This window comes from Lathyrus oleraceus, chromosome 7 (genome assembly GCF_024323335.1).
Source record: "Lathyrus oleraceus cultivar Zhongwan6 chromosome 7, CAAS_Psat_ZW6_1.0, whole genome shotgun sequence".
Lineage (NCBI taxonomy): Eukaryota > Viridiplantae > Streptophyta > Magnoliopsida > Fabales > Fabaceae > Lathyrus > Lathyrus oleraceus.
This window is the reverse complement of record NC_066585.1, coordinates 441,835,980-441,859,555: the sequence shown is the minus strand read 5'-3', so window position 1 is coordinate 441,859,555 and position 23,576 is coordinate 441,835,980. Positions and strand designations below refer to the sequence as shown.

General features: G+C 36.5%; 1 protein-coding gene and 1 pseudogene across 1 annotated transcript; both read right to left on the bottom strand.

The window, feature by feature from the left end:
• Nucleotides 1–889: 889 nt before the first annotated feature.
• LOC127105697 (carotenoid 9,10(9',10')-cleavage dioxygenase 1-like) lies at nucleotides 890–6,608 on the bottom strand (annotated as a pseudogene).
• A 7,621-nt stretch (nucleotides 6,609–14,229) lies between these two features.
• On the bottom strand, nucleotides 14,230–19,736 carry LOC127104248 (carotenoid 9,10(9',10')-cleavage dioxygenase 1-like). The gene is made up of 7 exons (XM_051041441.1): nucleotides 19,584–19,736; nucleotides 19,370–19,469; nucleotides 19,194–19,256; nucleotides 18,962–19,072; nucleotides 18,707–18,873; nucleotides 18,488–18,592; nucleotides 14,230–14,436 (listed from the first exon to the last, which is right to left on the bottom strand). The coding sequence occupies exons 1-7, from the start codon at nucleotides 19,734–19,736 to the stop codon at nucleotides 14,230–14,232; spliced, it is 906 nt and encodes a 301-aa protein (XP_050897398.1).
• Between the last annotated feature and the right edge of the window lie 3,840 nt (nucleotides 19,737–23,576).

Below are 23,576 nucleotides of genomic sequence, written 5' to 3'. Positions count from 1 at the left end.
AATGTACAAAATAAAATCATCTAATTAGTTTTCACAGTAAATATTCCATATGACGTCCAGAAGGAATTGGCATAGAAATGAGAAAACAAGACCTTGTGTGAAGCTCTTGATGTCTACACTTTGAGAAAAGCAGACACGTCTTGATTTAGCCAAGAAAGAGGTGCAGATGTACTACAATAGCATAAATACTGAAGCTCTCCTAATACTTGTATTCCTTCTGCAAAATACAAAAAACAGCATTACCTCATTACTCTCTCCCATGAATCATCAAATGCAAAAAATGCAAAATACAAAAGACAAGAGTCTTTGGGCCAATGAAACAGAGAGGATATCCTTTTAGGAGTATGAATCATAATCATAATCATCATAAATCACAAATAAAAACATCTTAACAAAAGATTATAGAAAACCTATCCAAACAAAGTTAAGTTCTCCCAACCAGCCAATCATCATAACAAGCAGCACATATCTTGTAAAAAACTCCTCAGCTTGGGAAGGGAAAAAAGTAATTCCATAATCTTGTATTGTATGCTACGTCAGACTATAACATCAGGTTCCTCGTGTAGACACACACAAAAGCTTGACGTATAGACACGCACAAAAGCTTCATTACCTGAAGAAACACTAGCATGCATAGAAGAATCAGAAGGAATGATGCAAAAATATTCAAATCTAAGTTTAGATCACCAAAGTAAGCACAGCAACAGAATATACAACCCAGCCAGAGAAAATGCAACCCAGCCAGCCAAACGTGATAATTCAGGTCTCATACCAAATGAAACATGTACATTACATATGTATTTTACCGTGACAAATACTAGAAAAATAAAACAAAGAAGAATGTCGGATCTATCCTGGAGTTGTTCTCTGTCCATAACCCACAAAGATGGAAGGAAGTAAGAAACTAATATCTATGATTCAAGTATGTATGTTTTGTTATCATTACAAAATTTGAACACTGAAATTAATGTCAAATAAAGATGGAAGAATGGATAACATCTCAATGTTACCACCAGAGTGGTTGCCAAAGCTCTCAAGAATATAAATGTACATCTTCTCTTTTCTTAAGAAATATTTCTTATAGCCAATGCTCTTCTCTTTTAGTACGTTTGTCTTCGTCATCTTCAACGAACATCTTGTTCACCCGTGCAAGAAAGTCTCTGATAGTTGGGATGCCTACTTCTTGATCTTGAATTTTAGCCTTAACTTTCCGGTGTACTTCAAAAAACTCTAGACGCAGCTTCAACTTCAAAGGCTCCATCTCTTTAAAAAAAATCAAAAACAAATCACAATGGTGTGTATAACCACATAATAGAAGACGAGAACTAGGAAAAAAAGCAGTTTAATCGAATCTCACTTTTTACCGGCAATTAATACTCCACTAAAACATAAAAATAAATGAAATGATATAATATAGACCTTTTCCCTTACCAATGGCATTTTGAAGACAGCCGATTGCTGTTGAATCACATTATATGACATTACCAAATAAGTATCAGTTAACCCTCTAGGAACTAAATGAAGAACTAAGTCAACCATGACGAAAGGCTCGTCACGCCGTTTACTAAACAGAGCTCAATTTAGCAGATGAGATTCTTACAAAAATCACACACAGTAATAGCTCCTGGTGAAATCATGTCGCAAAGAGATATCCAAAAAATTTCATCTTGAATAGAGATTGCTTATATAAATCCCAAAGCTTCCAAAGACCATATATCCTGCTAATGGCACTGTAAGTAAGCACAAAGAGAAACCACAGTGAACAAACATGTGCACGATAACATGGGTTAACAAAGGCAATTTTAGCTACAGAGCAAGTACCAAGCTCGATGCATTGCATTTAGGAACGAAGATAGAAATCCCTCACTCAAAGAGAGATATTCTAAAACCTTGGTTGTTCTTATAGATACTGCATGACACTACATTTACAACTTCCAAGAGAGAAAAATACAAAGAATTAGCCGAAGCACAAAGGATAAATAACCAGGTAGAAATCACTGTCATGCCGGAGTTTATCAAGCACTAAGAAATATGTGGTGTTCTATGCAACACTAAGAAATATAAAGCTTTCCCTTGACAGCCCCGCTGGCCATGTCCAAATTTATATTCTCCATGCGGCACGTGATCAAAACAATTTCATCATCCTCTTCCCAAGCATTGGCTAGGGGGAATATGAGTCAAATAAAAGATGAAAATGGACACATTCGTCAGAATTAAATAATTTACAGCATAAATTGAAGCTTTTTTTTACTAACTTTAAATTGTGATACATTGCTGCTATTCTATTTTGAAGTGATTTGCATGTTACTGAAAGGTGTTTTCAAATTTGACATTACTATGAATCGAAAATCAAATGAATGAGGAAATATATCGGCCTCGCTTTTTTTTTTTAAATCATCAGGAACTTCAATTTCACAATCATTGGATTTTACAAATGATCATTATAGAATATCAATCAACATATTATATTAAGGAGAAACAAAGCAAGCAAACATGCCATTGTGGAAAATGAAGCAATTTGGTAGTTCAAACCATCTGATATTGCTTCTCATCCTTAGCATACCGAGGTAAGACACCAAAACGAGCTTTCTTGGTTGAATCAAATGAGAATATCAAGGTCTTATTCTTCACCATTTCCTGAAAAAATACATTTCAATCAACAATTCAAGATTCATTTAATTTCCATCAAGTGATATTACTAACAAACTAATCTTTAGCCAGGACATATGAACTACCTTTGGCCTAAAGTACAGAGGAAGGTCCGTAAATATTGAATAATTCTCTGATGGCAAAGTCATGCATCAAAACGGGGTCTGATATTGTTATTGGAACAGGATCTTGCATAAAACCATCCTTTGATATTACCCTGTATGTGACATATGGTGCTGTATGTGAATATCCAAGTGTAAACATCTCCCCTGCATATAGGAAAGTTATTTGTTGGAAATTGGAATTACTTTTCCATTAAATCTTTCAGCTTCATCGCTTATTTCAATATTGCTTCACCAGTAAATGGGTCAACTTTTGGATGGGCAGTGAAGTTATGGCCTAATCTCTTGTCATAATCTAGCATGCCAAAAATTTTAATAGCATCTGCAAAATTTAAAATGAGACTACTTCAGTGCCGTAGTAGAATAAGTAAATACAATTATCGCTAGTCAAAGACTGTGATACAACTATGAGAGTGCTAGAAGCAGAAAGGAAAAGTACTCACAAGGTTTGTCTCCTTCGGAGAGTGCTAGAAGCTTCTGATGGTGATATACAAGAGCTGTATTAGCTGGTAAACATGAGAGTATGAGCACAAGTTAGATTCATATCTTCACATCCATATACTAGACCTAACTTTTCCAATTTCCAAGTTAAAAACAAAGGTTTCGTAACACAGATTACCTGTTCCGTGTCCATAAGAAACGTCGAATATTTTCAATTTAGCTCTTAACATTTGCATGTTAACCATCAACAGTCCAAATAGACCTTTGAGATCTCCAATCTGAAAATAGCAAACAAGAAAAAACATTTATCTTGTGCAACTGTAAAACAAGCATTCAATCATTCACTAGTATACTCTTCGCCAAGCTTCTATACTTTTACTTTTTTTATATACCTTCATAAATTTAGAGCCATTAAAGTATTCTTCTTGTTTAAAACGAGAAGTTTTCACGAAGCGGGAAACATATGAAGCTTTTCCATCTTTGATACGCAAACCATGGATCATTCTGCAAGTAATTGATACATAGATTTGCGTTTTGTCGAGCATCGCTCCCTTATCAACGTTCACATATAAAAGCCTTTAACAACAATCTAACTTAGCATGTTGACATAACAGAGAATATTTTTCTAACCAATAACCAGCAATGTAATCTCAACTTACACATCTACCATAAACATTTTCATTCAAGCCAAAATAACGTACGCATATCAATGACGACATCAAGAAGCCCAACCTGCATCACATTAGGTAGAATAATTAGCATGGATAGCAAACATAACAGCAACCAATTCAATTCTTACTAACCACAAAGTATGTTCAGTCTACTATCATAGTTTCCATTTGTTTTCTACTAGCTAACACAGTGTGATAACAGTTCTAGCACTTCATTTTGATGACTAAGTTTAGAATTTTTTCTAACAACCAATTTTCCAAAAAATCACATACATTAAAGTTTACTCCAGTTTGGCCCGTCCAGCTTCTGTCCAGTTTACTGCAGTTCGGCATCAAACCAGCTGCTAGCTACTATTCATCGTCAATGCGGCATTCGACTCAGTCACCATAGTGCATCATAGAAGTAATTGTTGGTAGATATCCACCCTACAAGTTTTAACATAGGAATGGATTTCACTTTCACACATCAATACAAAGTTAACAAGGAAAATAATTCAACAGAATGCAACAGGGCTCATTTGGTTTTCTGAACATAACTAACTCCCCAACATTTTATTAACTTTTCACTAACAACTTACTTTTAAACCATAACAAAAGTCTCTAACTGAATCAACTAATCTTCTAACAGAAAATAACAGCCAACTAACTTAACAAACATAACACTTCCCTAACCACCAATACATGACAGTGACTAACATTGAAGTCCTAACCGCATTTTAACCGATTTCTAACAAACTCTAACAAACAAAAATTACTTCATGAAAGAAATTTCTAAACAGTTTTCAGGGAGTGAAGGTTATAAAAGCTCACCTTCTGTTAGCAGTAGGGGGGATTTTCATTTGTTTCAACCTTCAACCTTCTCATCCTTCACCTTCACTCTCTAATTCCATTCTTCATCACCTTCAATCGAGTCCTCAACCTTCAACCGACTCTCAACCGAAACCCTGCAATTCTTCCATCTTCTTCACCACAACCTACTTCTGCAAGAACTTCAACACCTCCATAACCAAACAAAATCTTCACCGCCCAAAGCTTCATCATCATCACTAACAGAAGTATGCAAGTCTTGTACGTACCAAATGCTAAGCAATGGATTCAAAATCCAACCTGCAAGAAGAATGGAAGGAACCAGAATCAAAAGGAGAACCAACTTTGGTAATTGAATCCTCAACCAATTCCCCATTCTGAAAACGAACAAAAGCACAAGAACACAACTGAATTGGCGGCAGAAGAAGAAGAAGCAGAGACTTAAATTAGAAGCAGAAAGAGAACGGAGGAAGGAAGTCATTACCTTTGTGCATCGGAGCTCCGACACCGGTTAGTTTTTCGGCTTCATTGTGAACCCGTTCCACACGCGCAGAGAACCGAAGTCCGATCGAAAGTGGAATATCGGATGCCGAATCCTTTACGTCTTTGTGGGTTCAGTCTTTCGGTTCATATCAACTACCGCAACGCACAAACTTCAACAAATGCTTCATCGCGCGGCTACGACTGAATCTGCGTCACGAATGAGGGTCTTCTGCGTAACCAAATTGATTATGTAAAACTCTCACGGATCCTTAAGAGAAGATTAAAGAGTGGTGTGATTGTGTGAAGTTCTTGAAGTCTACACTTTGAGAAAAGCAGACACGTCTCAATTTAGCCAAGAAAGAGGTGCAGATGTACTACATAAGCATAAAAACTGAAGCTCTCCTAGTACTTGTAATCCTTCTGCAAAATACGAAAAACAGCATTAAATGCAAAGTACTTGTAATCCCATGAATCATCAAATGTACAAAATGCAAAATTCAAACGTACATTCAAGGAAAAAATGACCATTTAAATGCAAAGGTTCCAATTCCACTATACATTCATAGCCTCTCTCCCATGAATCATCTAGCAAAGTGTCCACAACAATCATCTAATCAATTTTCACAATAATATGACCTCTACAAGGAACTCACAAAGAAATGAGATAAAAAGACCTTAGAAGAGATCATCAGATTAAAGTACAACAACCAACTGCAGTCTCTTGTACTCAATTAGACTCCCCTTTTTGCCAAGTTCTTGCATCTGTTGCAGATTATAGTTTTATAGTCTCTCTTCTATGAAACATCAAGCAAAATGTCCTCCATAAATATCTAAGAAGTTTTCATTGTACATATTCCGTGTGACACGTTCAGGGAACTCGCAAAGAAATCAAGAAAAAAAGAGTGTAATATATACAAGGAAACACGAAGAATTAATAGTAGAGTAGAGATCACCATATGAAAGTACAACAACACAACCAATTGCAATCTCTTCTGCTCAATTAGGCTCCCCTAATAGTAGAGTAGAGATCACCAGTTGCAGATTCACCAAGGGATACCCATATAGGAGAGGATTTTTAGTTTTAGTACAAATGCAAAGAATAAAAATGTAAAAAGATAAAATAAATTACAACAAAGAAAGTGGCAAATCAACAAAATAAAAAATATGGAGAAAAAAAAAACTGCAGAATTCCTTATCCTTGGGATAGAGATGTTCTCTAGAATTAGGTAAGATTTCTTGTATGTGCTTCCAACTAAAACATTACACACCATTAGAGGACAATTATTCCAAATACCAAAATAAATGTACATCTTCTCTACGTTACTTCTTTTCATCTAAAAGATGGTCATTGAATAAACCAAACAACTGTCTTAGTCCTTATTTAACTTTTATAAACATTTTTTTATCTATTAACAGACAAGCAAATATGAAAATGTATATCACAAAATTAAACTTACCTCCAATTTGATGCACTAGTCTCAGACAGCTGGGATGGCGACTTCTTGATCTTGAATTTTAGCCTTATCTCCAATTTGAAGCACTAGGCCTTCGACAACTCTTAAAACTTAAAATTTGATGCACAAGTATTAACTCTTAATATAACCTTAAAACCTACTTGTAAAATGAAAACTATCCAAATTTTGTCAAATTCTACTTAGGGTATAACTCTAAGCAATATGGTTGTATTTAATTAAGTGTTTATAGCATAAGTTGAAGTTATTTAATAGCATTATATCTAATGTTCTTTATTGGCTGTATTTAATTAATGAAAGCATATAGGAATTCATTGTTCATATCAACATCTATGGAAATGGAAAAAAAAATAATACAAAAATTGAAAAGTACCGTAACAGCGCCAGCAGTGACACCAAACCATGAGTAGACAAGAGTAGCACCAGCTAACTCAACCTCACCGAAGTGACCAACAATCATTAAAGAAACCATAGTGATAGAGTAGTATAATAATTTTGTAAGAATCATTGGTAGTGAAAACATGAGTTGATGTTTTGCCTCCTCGATGTCCAAGATTTTATTCCACCATTTATGTTGCATGCAAATTAGGTGTTGATGTGCCATCTGGAATGCTACTTGTTGCCATGTGAACTATCTTACTCTTATCATCTCTTCATTTGTTCTATATGATAATGTATTTATCTAATAACAGACAAACAAATATGAAAATGTATGCCACAAAATTTAACCTTACCTGCACAAATCTCAGATAGCTGGGATGCCTACTTCTTGATCTTGAATTTTAGCCTTATCTCCAATTTGATGCACAAGTATAGGCCTTCGACAACTCTTAAAACTTCCGCATACTTCACAAAACTCCAAACGCCTTGCTCCATCTCTTTAAAAAAAATTCAAAAACAAATCACAGTGGTGTGTATAACCACATCGAGAACTCAGTCAAAAAAGCAATTGAATAGATGACGGAGATCTAGTAAAAAACGCAGCTTAACCGAATCCCTTTTTTTACCAGCACTTAGTACTCCAAGACATAAAAATATATGAAATGAGATAATATAGAAATGAGATAATTTAACGCCGCTTTGGCCTTCCCTTACCAGTGGCATTTTAAAAACGTCCGTTGAATCACATTCTATGACAATATCAAATAAACATCAGTTAACACTCTAGGATAAGCCATGAAACTAAATGAAGAACTAGGCCAACCATGAAGTAAGGCTCTTGCCTAATATATGATTAGGGGTAAAGCCGTTTACTGAACAGAGCTCAATTTAGCATAGGAGATTCTTATAAAAATCACATACAGTAATACCTCCTTATGAAATCATGTCACAACAAGCTATCCAAAATCTTTCATCCTGAATAAACATAAATCCCATATATTCTGCGAATAGCATTGTAAGTAAGCACAAAGAGAAACCATGGTGAACAAACATGTGCATGATAACATTAGTTAACAAAGGCAGTTCCAAATTCTCCAAACCAAATGACAGGTCGCAGGAATAAAGTGATTTCACCAAGCTATTCCAAATTACTACATCTACAGAAAATCATGCTCATTATGCTGAAAAAATAGAACAGTAGCCATTTGCATCATTATGAAATACAACAGTAGCCATTTGCGGATTATGTGTTATATGCAAGAAAGAAATCTCATGTTTTATCACAAAGCAGAATGCAAAGTATGTGAACCTATTATGCCTACCATGGGTTTCAAAGATAACCTACATTTCTAGGCTATCACCGCTGTAACATCCACAGCTGAAAACTCAAATGATCTGCCAAAAGTAGAGGCTAAGTATCAAATCAAACAAAGATGATGCACCACAACCTACAAAAAGATGATGATTCATTGGAACAAATTTCCCATCCAATTTGCAATGACATGTACTCATATGAAATGACACAGCTTCGGTCTCCTCTAAATATAAAGGAGTCCTTTGGCCGGCCAACTGTAACGAAGAGGATAACATCTTATGAGGAGTATCATAATCATAAATAATAAATAAATAAATAAACACAACTGAAAAAAGAAAAATATAGCAAAACAGACACATCTTAGTCAAGAAAGAGATGGACATGTCCTACATAACCACAAATACTGAAGCCCTCCTTCTGCAAAACACAAAAATTAACATTTCTTCAATACACTTGCATAGGACGCCTATATTCCAAATCAAGTGTATATTTAACCAAAAAAAATTGACCTGTTAAATGCAAAGGTTCAAATTCCACGAAATTCATAGCCTTTCTCCAATGAATCAAGCAAAATGTCCAAGACATTCATCTAAGCGGTTCCCACAGTACATATTCCATGTGACGCCTACCTGAAGCTCACCAAGAAATCGTGAAAACAAGATCTTATTATATACAAGTAAACATGAAGAATCGATAGTCATAGTAGAGATCACCAGATGAAAGTCATGTTCTTGCTCCAGTTGCAGACTCTATGAGGGATACCCATATGGGAGAGATGATTTTTAGTTTCATAGCTTCTCTGGTAGATATGGGAGGCAATATGTAAGGAAACGTAAGAAAGAGAAAGAGAGAGAATAGGACAAATTCTATTAGCAGTAGCACATGGGTTGAGACAGCTGGCAGCAGCTGTATGGTAATAGGACCTAGGAATAATTCCATAAATGACGGGGTCCCAATCATTGGTGAGGGCAGAAAAATATTCCACTAATATTCCACTGGGTCTGAACCCTAGGAGAGAAAAGGCCTCTCAAAGTGCCTCTATCATCTTTCTTCTTTTTACGGCATTCTGCATTTTTCCTTGTACTGATTTTGCTAGATCCCATTTGAACTCTAGCCTATTTCTTTAATCAAATCAGTAATTTTATCAGTTTTCTTGTATTGTTTCTGAATCTCTCTTTTAGATACTGAATAGATTCTATCAATTTGTTATCTAGAGCCTTGGTTTCGTTTACTCGGTGGATGGTTGTTACGCGTGGTATCATGGAGAATCGCGTGGAAACGATGGAACAGAGGATGAATCAGTTCGAAGGGACGATAGAACAGATACGCCAGATCGTAACGGAGCAACAGTCCAGACCGCAGGTGACGGTGGAACAGATTCGCCAGCTCATTCAGGAGCGTCCGGGTCACCGCAGAGGTTCCGACGACGACGAAGATGATGGGAGCATAAGAAGCAGCCGTTCGCACGAATCTCGACCCAGAAATCGCCGTCACTGGGGTGGAGAAGGAGGGCGAACCATGGGAAGCAGAAGGAAGCTGGAAATTCCCATTTTCAAGGGAGAGGACGCGTATGGTTGGCTCGTGCGGGTCGAGAGGTACTTCCATTTGAATGGTGTAAGGATGCGCGACAAACTAGATGCGGTAGTGTTAGCTATGGCAGACAAGGCTTTGAATTGGTACCAGTGGTGGGAGGAGCAAGCCCCACTGAGGACATGGGAGGAGTTTAAGGTAGCTGTGATGAGGAGGTTTCAACCGGGTCTACTGCATAACCCAATGGGGCCTTTGTTAAGTTTAAGGCAAAAAGGCTCGGTGGTGGAGTATATGGAGAAATTCGAAATGCTGGTAGCTCCGTTGAGAAGGGAAGAAAGGATTATGTTGGACTCCATTTTCATGAATGGACTAAAAGAGGAGATTCAAGCCGAACTAAAACTCCATGAGAGTCAAAGTTTAGCAGATTTGATGGATAGGAGGATCTAGGAAGGAGGGAGAGAAAGGTAATGGAGGAGGTAGTGAGAAGTTCAGAGGGAGGAGATTAAATCCTGCAGAATTAGAAGAAAGGAGTAAGAGAGGGTTGTGTTTCAAATGTGGGGATAAATGGAATAGGGAGCACATATGCAAATTTAAGCATATGAGTTTTAAATTATGTGAGAATAGCAGTGAGGAGGAAGAGGAAAGAGGAGGAAAAAGGGTGCAAACAGAAGACGGGGTGGACGAAGTGGAGGAATGCAAGACTTTGCAACTCTCCCTGCAGAGTCAAGAGGGACTAACTTCTAATAAATCGTTCAAGGTCTGGGCTACAGTCAAAGAAAGGGAACTGTTGACACTAATTGATTCCGGGGCAACTAGCAATTTCATTGATGCTAGGCTAGTGGAAATGATGGGATTACAGTTGGTGGAAACACCACCATATGTAATTGAGGTGGGGAACGGAGAGAAGATGAAATATTAGGGGGTGTGTGAAAAATTGAAGTTCTGGTTGCAAGGAGTGGAATTCAGCCAGAATTTCTTTTTGATGGAGTTAGGAGGGACTGATATGGTGCTAGGAATGGACTGGTTAGCTAGTTTGGGCAATATAGAGGCTAACTTTGGAAAATTATGCCTTATGTGGGAGTTGGGTGGACAAAAGTATAGTATTCAAGGAGATCCTACATTAAGCAATCAACAAGTTTCTATGAAAGGAATGATGAGAGCTTTGAAGGGTGAGGGGATGGGATTCTATGTGCAAACTGTGCAGATGGTTGCAGCAGAAAGGTATGCTGAGTTAACAGAGTGGGATGAGACTTTGGGGAAATTTGAGGAAGTGTTTCATTTACCTAAATGTCTACCACCCAGGAGAGAACATGATCATGCTATTTTGCTTAAACCTAATGCTGCCATTCCAAACTTGAGGCCTTATAGGTACTCTTTCTATCAAAAAAATGAAATAGAAAAAATTGTAGGAGAAATGCTCCAGGCTGGTATCATAAGGCACAGTACCAGTCCTTTTTCAAGCCCAGTGCTGTTAGTAAAGAAAAAAGATGGAGGGTGGAGATTTTGCACAGATTACAGAGCTCTAAACAAGGTGACCATACCTAATAAATTCCCCATTCCCATCATTGAGGAATTATTAGATGAATTGGGTGGAGCAGTCATTTTTTCCAAACTGGATTTGAAATCTGGTTATCACCAGATTAGGATGAAGGATGAAGACATAGCCAAGACAGCATTCAGAACACATGAGGGGCACTATGAGTATCTTGTCATGCCTTTTGGCTTGACAAATGCTCCCTCCACTTTCCAATCCCTCATGAATGAAGTTCTCAGGCCATTCCTAAGGAAATTTTGCTTGGTTTTTTTTGATGACATCCTCATATATAGTAGGAGTAAGGAAGCACACAGAGAGCATTTAATTGTAATATTGCAAGTCCTGAAGGATAACCAACTATTTGCTAACAAGAAGAAATGTTCTTTTGGTCAAGAAGAGGTGGAGTATCTAGGGCATTTAATATCTGCCAAAGGAGTAGCAGCAGACCCCAGAAAGATAGAAGATATGATTAAGTGGCCTGTTCCAAAAAATATAAAAGGATTAAGAGGCTTCTTAGGTCTAACTGGCTACTATAGGAAGTTTGTAAGGAATTATGGAAAAATAGCCTGGCCCCTTACTCAGTTGTTGAAGAAAGACAGTTTCCTGTGGAGTACAGAGGCACAAGTGGCTTTTGATGAACTGAAGATAGCCATGACCACCCTCCCTGTTTTGATTATGCCAGATTTTGAAAAAGAGTTTGTAGTGGAAACTGATGCTTCTGGCAAAGGCATTGGAGCAGTGTTAATGCAGGAGGGCAGACCTGTGTCATATATGAGTCAAACTCTAGCAGCTAAAGCCCAACAAAAGTCAGTTTATGAAAGAGAGCTCATGGCAATGGTCATAGCTATTCAGAAATGGAGACCCTATTTATTAGGCAAGCATTTCAAGGTGCATACAGACCAGAAAAGCTTAAAGTTTATAACAGAGCAGAGGGTGATGGGGGAAGACCAGCAGAAGTGGCTATCTAAATTGATAGGATATGATTTTGAGGTTAAGTATAAGCCTGGAAAGGAAAATAGTGCAGCAGATTCCCTTTCCAGGCAGATGCAGTATTCTCACATAACTACTGTCCAAAGTGAAGCTTGGAATGGATTAGAAGAGGAGGTACAACGGGATGAGAAGCTGAAAGGGATAGTGCAGGCCTTATTAGCAGATCCTCTTAGTCAGAAGGGGTTTCAACTTAAGGGAGGAAGGTTGTATTATGAAGGAAGAATAGTGGTGCCTAAAGGATCCCCTCGAATTAGTTGGATTCTGAATGAATTCCATGATACAGCAGTAGGAGGGCATTCTGGTTATCTCAGGACTTACAAAAGGATTAGTAGTGTGGTATATTGGGAGGGTATGAGAAAGAGAATTCAAGAGTATGTGCAGGCGTGTGAAGTGTGTCAAAGGAATCAGTATCAAACATTGACACCTGGAGGATTACTACAGCCTTTACCTATTCCCACACAAGTATGGAGTGATATTTCTATGGATTCCATAGGGGGTTTACCTAAAGTGCAAGGAGTAGACACTGTTATGGTGGTGGTAGATAGACTTTCTAAGTATGCTCATTTTTTTCCAATTAACCATCCTTATACAGCCAAGAGTGTTGCTGAAGTTTTCCTTCAAGAAGTGGTTAGATTGCATGGATTCCCTAGTTCCATAGTTTCTGACAGAGACAAAGTGTTTCTTAGCCATTTCTGGATTGAGCTATTTAAGCTGGCAGGGACTAAGTTGAAATATAGCAGTGCCTACCATCCTCAATCTGATGGCCAAACAGAGGTAGTCAACAGGTGCTTGGAGACATATCTTAGGTGTGTTACAGGGCTCAAACCTAAGCAATGGCCTAAGTGGTTAGCATGGGCAGAATATTGGTATAACACCAACTACCATGCCTCACTGAAGACCACTCCATTTGAGGCCCTATATGGAAGAGCACCTCCAGTGTTAATTAGAGGAGACACCCCTGGGTCTGCAGTTGATGAAATCAGTAAATTGACAATGGAAAGAAACTTGATGATCAAGGAACTGCAGGAGCAGTTACTCAAAGCACAGGATATGATGAGAAATCAAGCAAACAAGCACAGGAGGGAGGTGGTTTATGAAGTAGGAGATAAGGTTTTCTTAAAAATCCAGCCTTACAAAATGAAGAGTTTAGCTAAAAGGCTGAACCAGAAGCTGAGCCCTAGATTTTATGGACCTTATGAAATAGTTAAAAGGGTGGGAGAGGTGGCTTATCAGCTTAAGCTGCCTGATGATACTAGAGTACATCCGGTATTCCATGTTTCCTTGCTGAAAAAAGCTATTAGTGCCTCTGCAGAACCCCAACCTCTTCCAGATTGTATGAATGAGGATTGGTATTTAGAACCCGTGCCTGAGAAAGGAATGGATTACAGGAGGAATGATCAAGGGGATTGGGAGGTCTTGGTGAAATGGAAAGACCTTCCGGAATTTGAGAATTCTTGGGAGTTGGCTGAAAGGTTAAAAGAGGAATTTCCAATTTTCTTCCTTGAGGTCAAGGAAGTTTTTGAAGGGAGGGGAATTGGTAGATATGGGAGGCAATATGTAAGGAAACGTAAGAAAGAGAAAGAGAGAGAATAGGACAAATTCTGTTAGCAGTAGCACATGGGTTGAGACAGCTGGCAGCAGCTGTATGGTAATAGGACCTAGGAATAATTCCATAAATGACGGGGTCCCAATCATTGGTGAGGGCAGAAAAATATTCCACTGGGTCTGAACCCTAGGAGAGAAAAGGCCTCTCAAAGTGCCTCTATCATCTTTCTTCTTTTTACGGCATTCTGCATTTTTCCTTGTACTGATTTTGCTAGATCCCATTTGAACTCTAGCCTATTTCTTTAATCAAATCAGTAATTTTATCATTTTTCTTGTATTGTTTCTGAATCTCTCTTTTAGATACTGAATTGATTCTATCATTCTCTCCCATGAAACATCCAGTAGAATGTCCGCGACAATCATCTAAGCAGTTTTCACAATACATATTCCATGTGACGCCTACAGGGAACTCACGAAGATAGCGAGAAAATAAGATCTTAATATATACAAAGAAACATGAAGAATTAATAGTCATAGTAGAGATCACTAACTAAAAGTACAACAACAACAACAAAAACCAATTGCAGCCTCTTGTGCTCAATTAGGCTCCACTTATGCCAGGTTCTTGCACCAATTGCAGATTCTGTGAGGGACACCCATATGGAAGAAAAATTCAGTTTTAGCCTTATATATCAGATATGCAAGAATAAAAATGAATAAGAAAAAAAGAAATTGTAACGAAGAAAGTGGAAAATCAACAAAACAAAAAGATGCAAAAAACCTGCAGAATTCCTTATCCTCGAGATAGAAATGTATTCTAGAATATGGTATGGTTTCTTGTATGCCTTCAACTAAAACAAGACACACCATTAGAGGACCTCTCTGCGTGCAGCTAGAATGTGAACCTACGCCTGCCACAAGTGTCAACATCCAGATAAAAGACTAAGGATCTTACAAAAGGAGATGTTGAGTATCAAAGTTAAATTAAGATTGAAATGTGAATAGTATTAGTAGAGATGACCAAAATAGGGCATAGCAACAAAGTATGAACATTGCCAACAAAAGATGAGGATTCATTGGAACAAATTTCCATCCAACTCGAGAGACCATGTAATGATAATTTTAGTTTCATCCTAATACAAAAGAGTCTTTGGGCAACTGCAATGTATCATAATCATCATTAATCACAAATAAAAACATCATAATAGAAGAATGCAGCACAAAAGTTAATTTCTCCCCAACCAACCAATCACCATAACAAACTCGTATCTTGTAATGAAATCCTCAACTTGGGAAAAGAAAAAAAGTAATTCCATAATCTTGTATTCTAATTCAGACTATAACCTAAGTTCCTTGTGTATAGACATGTACAAAAGCTTCATTACGTGAACAAATACAAAAATCAACATCATCTTGTAAGAAAAAAAAGATAACCCCAAAATGAATGAGAGAGTGTGAAAATCTAAGCACAAACTTGCATAATAGAAGAATTAGAAGGTATGGTGTAGAAATGTTCAAATCTATGTTTAGATCACCAAATTAAGGATAGCAGCCAAATATTCAGCCAGCCAAACATGATGCCTTGTTAATTAGTTCACACCGCAGGGGCACTCATCTCCAAATTCAGACCGTAAACTAAACACATGCATTACTTTACTTGTACTCATACCAAATGATACATGTATAGATATATTTACTGTGACAAATACTAAAGATAAAGACTTAATGAAGAATTTTGATTTATCTATCCTGGAGTTGTTCTCTGTTCATGTCAATTGTATAAGACTCATGGAAGAAATTTGATTCGTCAATCGGGAGACTCTAATAATCAAGACCACTAAACTAACTGCAAAACGGATTGGATGTGTCGCAATCGTCAAAATAATTATGTAAAAATTCTCACAGATCTTTAAAGAAGATTAAAGAGAGGAGATTATTTGAAGTTCTTGATGTCTACACTTTGAGAAAAGCAGACACGTCTCAATTTAGCCAAGAAAGAGGTGCAGATGTACTACATAAGCATAAATACTAAAGCTCTCCTAATACCTGTATTTCTTCTGCAAAATACAAAAAAACAGCATTACCTCATTACTCTCTCCCATGAATCATAAAATGTACAAAATAAAATCATCTAATTAGTTTTCACAGTAAATATTCCATATGACGTCCACGTCTTGATTTAGCCAAGAAAGAGGTGCAGATGTACTACAATAGCATAAATACTGAAGCTCTCCTAATACTTGTATTCCTTCTGCAAAATACAAAAAACAGCATTACCTCATTACTCTCTCCCATGAATCATCAAATGCAAAAAATGCAAAATACAAAAGACAAGAGTCTTTGGGCCAATGAAACAGAGAGGATATCCTTTTAGGAGTATGAATCATAATCATAATCATCATAAATCACAAATAAAAACAGAAAACCTATCCAAACAAAGTTAAGTTCTCCCAACCAGCCAATCATCATAACAAGCAGCACATATCTTGTAAAAAACTCCTCAGCTTGGGAAGGGAAAAAAGTAATTCCATAATCTTGTATTGTATGCTACGTCAGACTATAACATCAGGTTCCTCGTGTAGACACACACAAAAGCTTGACGTATAGACACGCACAAAAGCTTCATTACCTGAAGAAACACTAGCATGCATAGAAGAATCAGAAGGAATGATGCAAAAATATTCAAATCTAAGTTTAGATCACCAAAGTAAGCACAGCAACAGAATATACAACCCAGCCAGAGAAAATGCAACCCAGCCAGCCAAACGTGATAATTCAGGTCTCATACCAAATGAAACATGTACATTACATATATATTTTACCGTGACAAATACTAGAAAAATAAAACAAAGAAGAATGTCGGATCTATCCTGGAGTTGTTCTCTGTCCATAACCCACAAAGATGGAAGGAAGTAAGAAACTAATATCTATGATTCAAGTATGTATGTTTTGTTATCATTACAAAATTTGAACACTGAAATTAATGTCAAATAAAGATGGAAGAATGGATAACATCTCAATGTTACCACCAGAGTGATTGCCAAAGCTCCCAAGAATATAAATGTACATCTTCTCTTTTCTTAAGAAATATTTCTTATAGCCAATGCTCTTCTCTTTTAGTACGTTTGTCTTCGTCATCTTCAACGAACATCTTGTTCACCCGTGCAAGAAAGTCTCTGATAGTTGGGATGCCTACTTCTTGATCTTGAATTTTAGCCTTAACTTTCCGGTGTACTTCAAAAAACTCTAGACGCAGCTTCAACTTCAAAGGCTCCATCTCTTTAAAAAAAATCAAAAACAAATCACAATGGTGTGTATAACCACATAATAGAAGACGAGAACTAGGAAAAACAACAGTTTAATCGAATCTCACTTTTTACCGGCAATTAATACTCCACTAAAACATAAAAATAAATGAAATGATATAATATAGACCTTTTCCCTTACCAATGGCATTTTGAAGACAGCCGATTGCTGTTGAATCACATTATATGACATTACCAAATAAGTATCAGTTAACCCTCTAGGAACTAAATGAAGAACTAAGTCAACCATGACGAAAGGCTCGTCACGCCGTTTACTAAACAGAGCTCAATTTAGCAGATGAGATTCTTACAAAAATCACACACAGTAATAGCTCCTGGTGAAATCATGTCGCAAAGAGATATCCAAAAAATTTCATCTTGAATAGAGATTGCTTATATAAATCCCAAAGCTTCCAAAGACCATATATCCTGCTAATGGCACTGTAAGTAAGCACAAAGAGAAACCACAGTGAACAAACATGTGCACGATAACATGGGTTAACAAAGGCAATTTTAGCTACAGAGCAAGTACCAAGCTCGATGCATTGCATTTAGGAACGAAGATAGAAATCCCTCACTCAAAGAGAGATATTCTAAAACCTTGGTTGTTCTTATAGATACTGCATGACACTACATTTACAACTTCCAAGAGAGAAAAATACAAAGAATTAGCCGAAGCACAAAGGATAAATAACCAGGTAGAAATCACCGTCATGCCGGAGTTTGTCAAGCACTAAGAAATATGTGGTGTTCTATGCAACACTAAGAAATATAAAGCTTTTCCTTGACAGCCCCGCTGGCCATGTCCAAATTTATATTCTCCATGCGGCACGTGATCAAAACAATTTCATCATCCTCTTCCCAAGCATTGGCTAGGGGGAAAATGAGTCAAATAAAAGATGAAAATGGACACATTCGTCAGAATTAAATAATTTACAGCATAAATTGAAGCTTTTTTTTACTAACTTTAAATTGTGATACATTGCTGCTATTCTATTTTGAAGTGATTTGCATGTTACTGAAAGGTGTTTTCAAATTTGACATTACTATGAATCGAAAATCAAATGAATGAGGAAATATATCGGCCTCGCTTTTTTTTTTAAATCATCAGGAACTTCAATTTCACAATCATTGGATTTTACAAATGATCATTATAGAATATCAATCAACATATTATATTAAGGAGAAACAAAGCAAGCAAACATACCATTGTGGAAAATGAAGCAATTTGGTAGTTCAAACCATCTGATATTGCTTCTCATCCTTAGCATACCGAGGTAAGACACCAAAACGAGCTTTCTTGGTTGAATCAAATGAGAATATCAAGGTCTTATTCTTCACCATTTCCTGAAAAAATACATTTCAATCAACAATTCAAGATTCATTTAATTTCCATCAAGTGATATTACTAACAAACTAATCTTTAGCCAGATCATATGAACTACCTTTGGCCTAAAGTACAGAGGAAGGTCCGTAAATATTGAATAATTCTCTGATGGCAAAGTCATGCATCAAAACGGGGTCTGATATTGTTATTGGAACAGGATCTTGCATAAAACCATCCTTTGATATTACCCTGTATGTGACATATGGTGCTGTATGTGAATATCCAAGTGTAAACATCTCCCCTGCATATAGGAAAGTTATTTGTTGGAAATTGGAATTACTTTTCCATTAAATCTTTCAGCTTCATCGCTTATTTCAATATTGCTTCACCAGTAAATGGGTCAACTTTTGGATGGGCAGTGAAGTTATGGCCTAATCTCTTGTCATAATCTAGCATGCCAAGTGTCTGCAAATCACCGTCTTCTAAAATTTTAATAGCATCTGCAAAATTTAAAATGAGACTACTTCAGTGCCGTAGTAGAATAAGTAAATACAATTATCGCTAGTCAAAGACTGTGATACAACTATGAGAGTGCTAGAAGCAGAAAGGAAAAGTACTCACAAGGTTTGTCTCCTTCGGAGAGTGCTAGAAGCTTCTGATGGTGATATACAAGAGCTGTATTAGCTGGTAAACATGAGAGTATGAGCACAAGTTAGATTCATATCTTCACATCCATATACTAGACCTAACTTTTCCAATTTCCAAGTTAAAAACAAAGGTTTCGTAACACAGATTACCTGTTCCGTGTCCATAAGAAACGTCGAATATTTTCAATTTAGCTCTTAACATTTGCATGTTAACCATCAACAGTCCAAATAGACCTTTGAGATCTCCAATCTGAAAATAGCAAACAAGAAAAAACATTTATCTTGTGCAACTGCAAAACAAGCATTCAATCATTCACTAGTATACTCTTCGCCAAGCTTCTATACTTTTACTTTTTTTATATACCTTCATAAATTTAGAGCCATTAAAGTATTCTTCTTGTTTAAAACGAGAAGTTTTCACGAAGCGGGAAACATATGAAGCTTTTCCATCTTTGATACGCAAACCATGGATCATTCTGCAAGTAATTGATACATAGATTTGCGTTTTGTCGAGCATCGCTCCCTTATCAACGTTCACATATAAAAGCCTTTAACAACAATCTAACTTAGCATGTTGACATAACAGAGAATATTTTTCTAACCAATAACCAGCAATGTAATCTCAACTTACACATCTACCATAAACATTTTCATTCAAGCCAAAATAACGTACGCATATCAATGACGACATCAAGAAGCCCAACCTGCATCACATTAGGTAGAATAATTAGCATGGATAGCAAACATAACAGCAACCAATTCAATTCTTACTAACCACAAAGTATGTTCAGTCTACTATCATAGTTTCCATTTGTTTTCTACTAGCTAACACAGTGTGATAACAGTTCTAGCACTTCATTTTGATGACTAAGTTTAGAATTTTTTCTAACAACCAATTTTCCAAAAAATCACATACATTAAAGTTTACTCCAGTTTGGCCCGTCCAGCTTCTGTCCAGTTTACTGCAGTTCGGCATCAAACCAGCTGCTAGCTACAATTAATCGTCAATGCGGCATTCGACTCAGTCACCATAGTGCATCATAGAAGTAATTGTTGGTAGATATCCACCCTACAAGTTTTAACATAGGAATGGATTTCACTTTCACACATCAATACAAAGTTAACAAGGAAAATAATTCAACAGAATGCAACAGGGCTCATTTGGTTTTCTGAACATAACTAACTCCCCAACATTTTATTAACTTTTCACTAACAACTTACTTTTAAACCATAACAAAAGTCTCTAACTGAATCAACTAATCTTCTAACAGAAAATAACAGCCAACTAACTTAAAAACGTCCGTTGAATCACATTCTATGACAATATCAAATAAACATCAGTTAACACTCTAGGATAAGCCATGAAACTAAATGAAGAACTAGGCCAACCATGAAGTAAGGCTCTTGCCTAATATATGATTAGGGGTAAAGCCGTTTACTGAACAGAGCTCAATTTAGCATAGGAGATTCTTATAAAAATCACATACAGTAATACCTCCTTATGAAATCATGTCACAACAAGCTATCCAAAATCTTTCATCCTGAATAAACATAAATCCCATATATTCTGCTAATAGCATTGTAAGTAAGCACAAAGAGAAACCATGGTGAACAAACATGTGCATGATAACATTAGTTAACAAAGGCAGTTCCAAATTCTCCAAACCAAATGACAGGTCGCAGGAATAAAGTGATTTCACCAAGCTATTCCAAATTACTACATCTACAGAAAATCATGCTCATTATGCTGAAAAAATAGAACAGTAGCCATTTGCTTCATTATGAAATACAACAGTAGCCATTTGCGGATTATGTGTTATATGCAAGAAAGAAATCTCATGTTTTATCACAAAGCAGAATGCAAAGTATGTGAACCTATTATGCCTACCATGGGTTTCAAAGCTAACCTACATTTCTAGGCTATCACCGCTGTAACATCCAACAGCTGAAAACTCAAATGATCTGCCAAAAGTAGAGGCTAAGTATCAAATCAAACAAAGATGATGCACCACAACCTACAAAAAGATGATGATTCATTGGAACAAATTTCCCATCCAATTTGCAATGACATGTACTCATATGAAATGACACAGCTTCGGTCTCCTCTAAATATAAAGGAGTCCTTTGGCCGGCCAACTGTAACGAAGAGGATAACTTCTTATGAGGAGTATCATAATCATAAATAATAAATAAATAAATAAACACAACAGAAAAAAGAAAAATATAGAAAAACAGACACATCTTAGTCAAGAAAGAGATGGACATGTACTACATAACCACAAATACTGAAGCCCTCCTTCTGCAAAACACAAAAATTAACATTTCTTCAATACACTTGCATAGGACGCCTATATTCCAAATCAAGTGTATATTTAACAAAAAAAATTGACCTGTTAAATGCAAAGGTTCAAATTCCACGAAATTCATAGCCTTTCTCCAATGAATCAAGCAAAATGTCCAAGACATTCATCTAAGCGGTTCCCACAATACATATTCCATGTGACGCCTACCTGAAGCTCACCAAGAAATCGTGAAAACAAGATCTTAATATATACAAGTAAACATGAAGAATCGATAGTCATAGTAGAGATCACCAGATGAAAATCATGTTCTTGCTCCAGTTGCAGACTCTATGAGGGATACCCATTTGGGAGAGATGATTTTTAGTTTCATAGCTTCTCTCCCATGAAACATCCAGTAGAATGTCCGCGACAATCATCTAAGCAGTTTTCACAATACATATTCCATGTGACGCCTACAGGGAACTCACGAAGATAGAGAGAAAATAAGATCTTAATATATACAAAGAAACATGAAGAATTAATAGTCATAGTAGAGATCACTAAATAAAAGTACAACAACAACAACAAAAACCAATTGCAGCCTCTTGTGCTCAATTAGGCTCCACTTATGCCAGGTTCTTGCACCAATTCCAGATTCTGTGAGGGACACCCATATGGAAGAAAAATTCAGTTTTAGCCTTATATATCAGATATGCAAGAATAAAAATGAATAAGAAAAAAAGAAATTGTAACGAAGAAAGTGGAAAATCAACAAAACAAAAAGATGCAAAAAACCTGCAGAATTCCTTATCCTCGAGATAGAAATGTATTCTAGAATATGGTATGGTTTCTTGTATGCCTTCAACTAAAACAAGACACGCCATTAGAGGACCTCTCTGCCTGCAGCTAGAATGTAAACCTACGCCTGCCACAAGTGTCAACATCCAGATAAAAGACTAAGGATCTTACAAAAGGAGATGTTGAGTATCAAAGTTAAATTAAGATTGAAATGTGAATAGTATTAGTAGAGATGACCAAAATAGGGCATAGCAACAAAGTATGAACATTGCCAACAAAAGATGAGGATTCATTGGAACAAATTTCCATCCAACTCGAGAGACCATGTAATGATAATTTTGGTTTCATCCTAATACAAAAGAGTCTTTGGGCAACTGCAATGTATCATAATCATCATTAATCACAAATAAAAACATCATAATAGAAGAATGCAGCACAAAAGTTAATTTCTCCCCAACCAACCAATCACCATAACAAACTCGTATCTTGTAATGAAATCCTCAACTTGGGAAAAGAAAAAAAGTAATTCCATAATCTTGTATTCTAATTCAGACTATAACCTAAGTTCCTTGTGTATAGACATGTACAAAAGCTTCATTACGTGAAGAAATACAAAAATTAACATCATCTTGTAAGAAAAAAAAGATAACCCCAGGATGAATGAGAGAGTGTGAAAATCTAAGCACAAACTTGCATAATAGAAGAATTAGAAGGTATGGTGTAGAAATGTTCAAATCTATGTTTAGATCACCAAATTAAGGATAGCAGCCAAATATTCAGCCAGCCAAATATTCAGCCAGCCAAACATGACGCCTTGATAATTAGTTCACACCGCAGGGGCACTCATCTCCAAATTCAGACCGTAAACTAAACACATGCATTACTTTACTTGTACTCATACCAAATGATACATGTATAGATATATTTACTGTGACAAATACTAAAGATAAAGACTTAATGAAGAATTTTGATTTATCTATCCTGGAGTTGTTCTCTGTTCATGTCAATTGTATAAGACTCATGGAAGAAATTTGATTCGTTAATCGGGAGACTCTAATAATCAAGACCACTAAACTAACTGCAAAACGGATTGGATGTGTCGCAATCGTCAAAATAATTATGTAAAAATTCTCACAGATCTTTAAAGAAGATTAAAGAGAGGAGATTATTTGAAGTTCTTGATGTCTACACTTTGAGAAAAGCAGACACGTCTCAATTTAGCCAAGAAAGAGGTGCAGATGTACTACATAAGCATAAATACTAAAGCTCTCCTAATA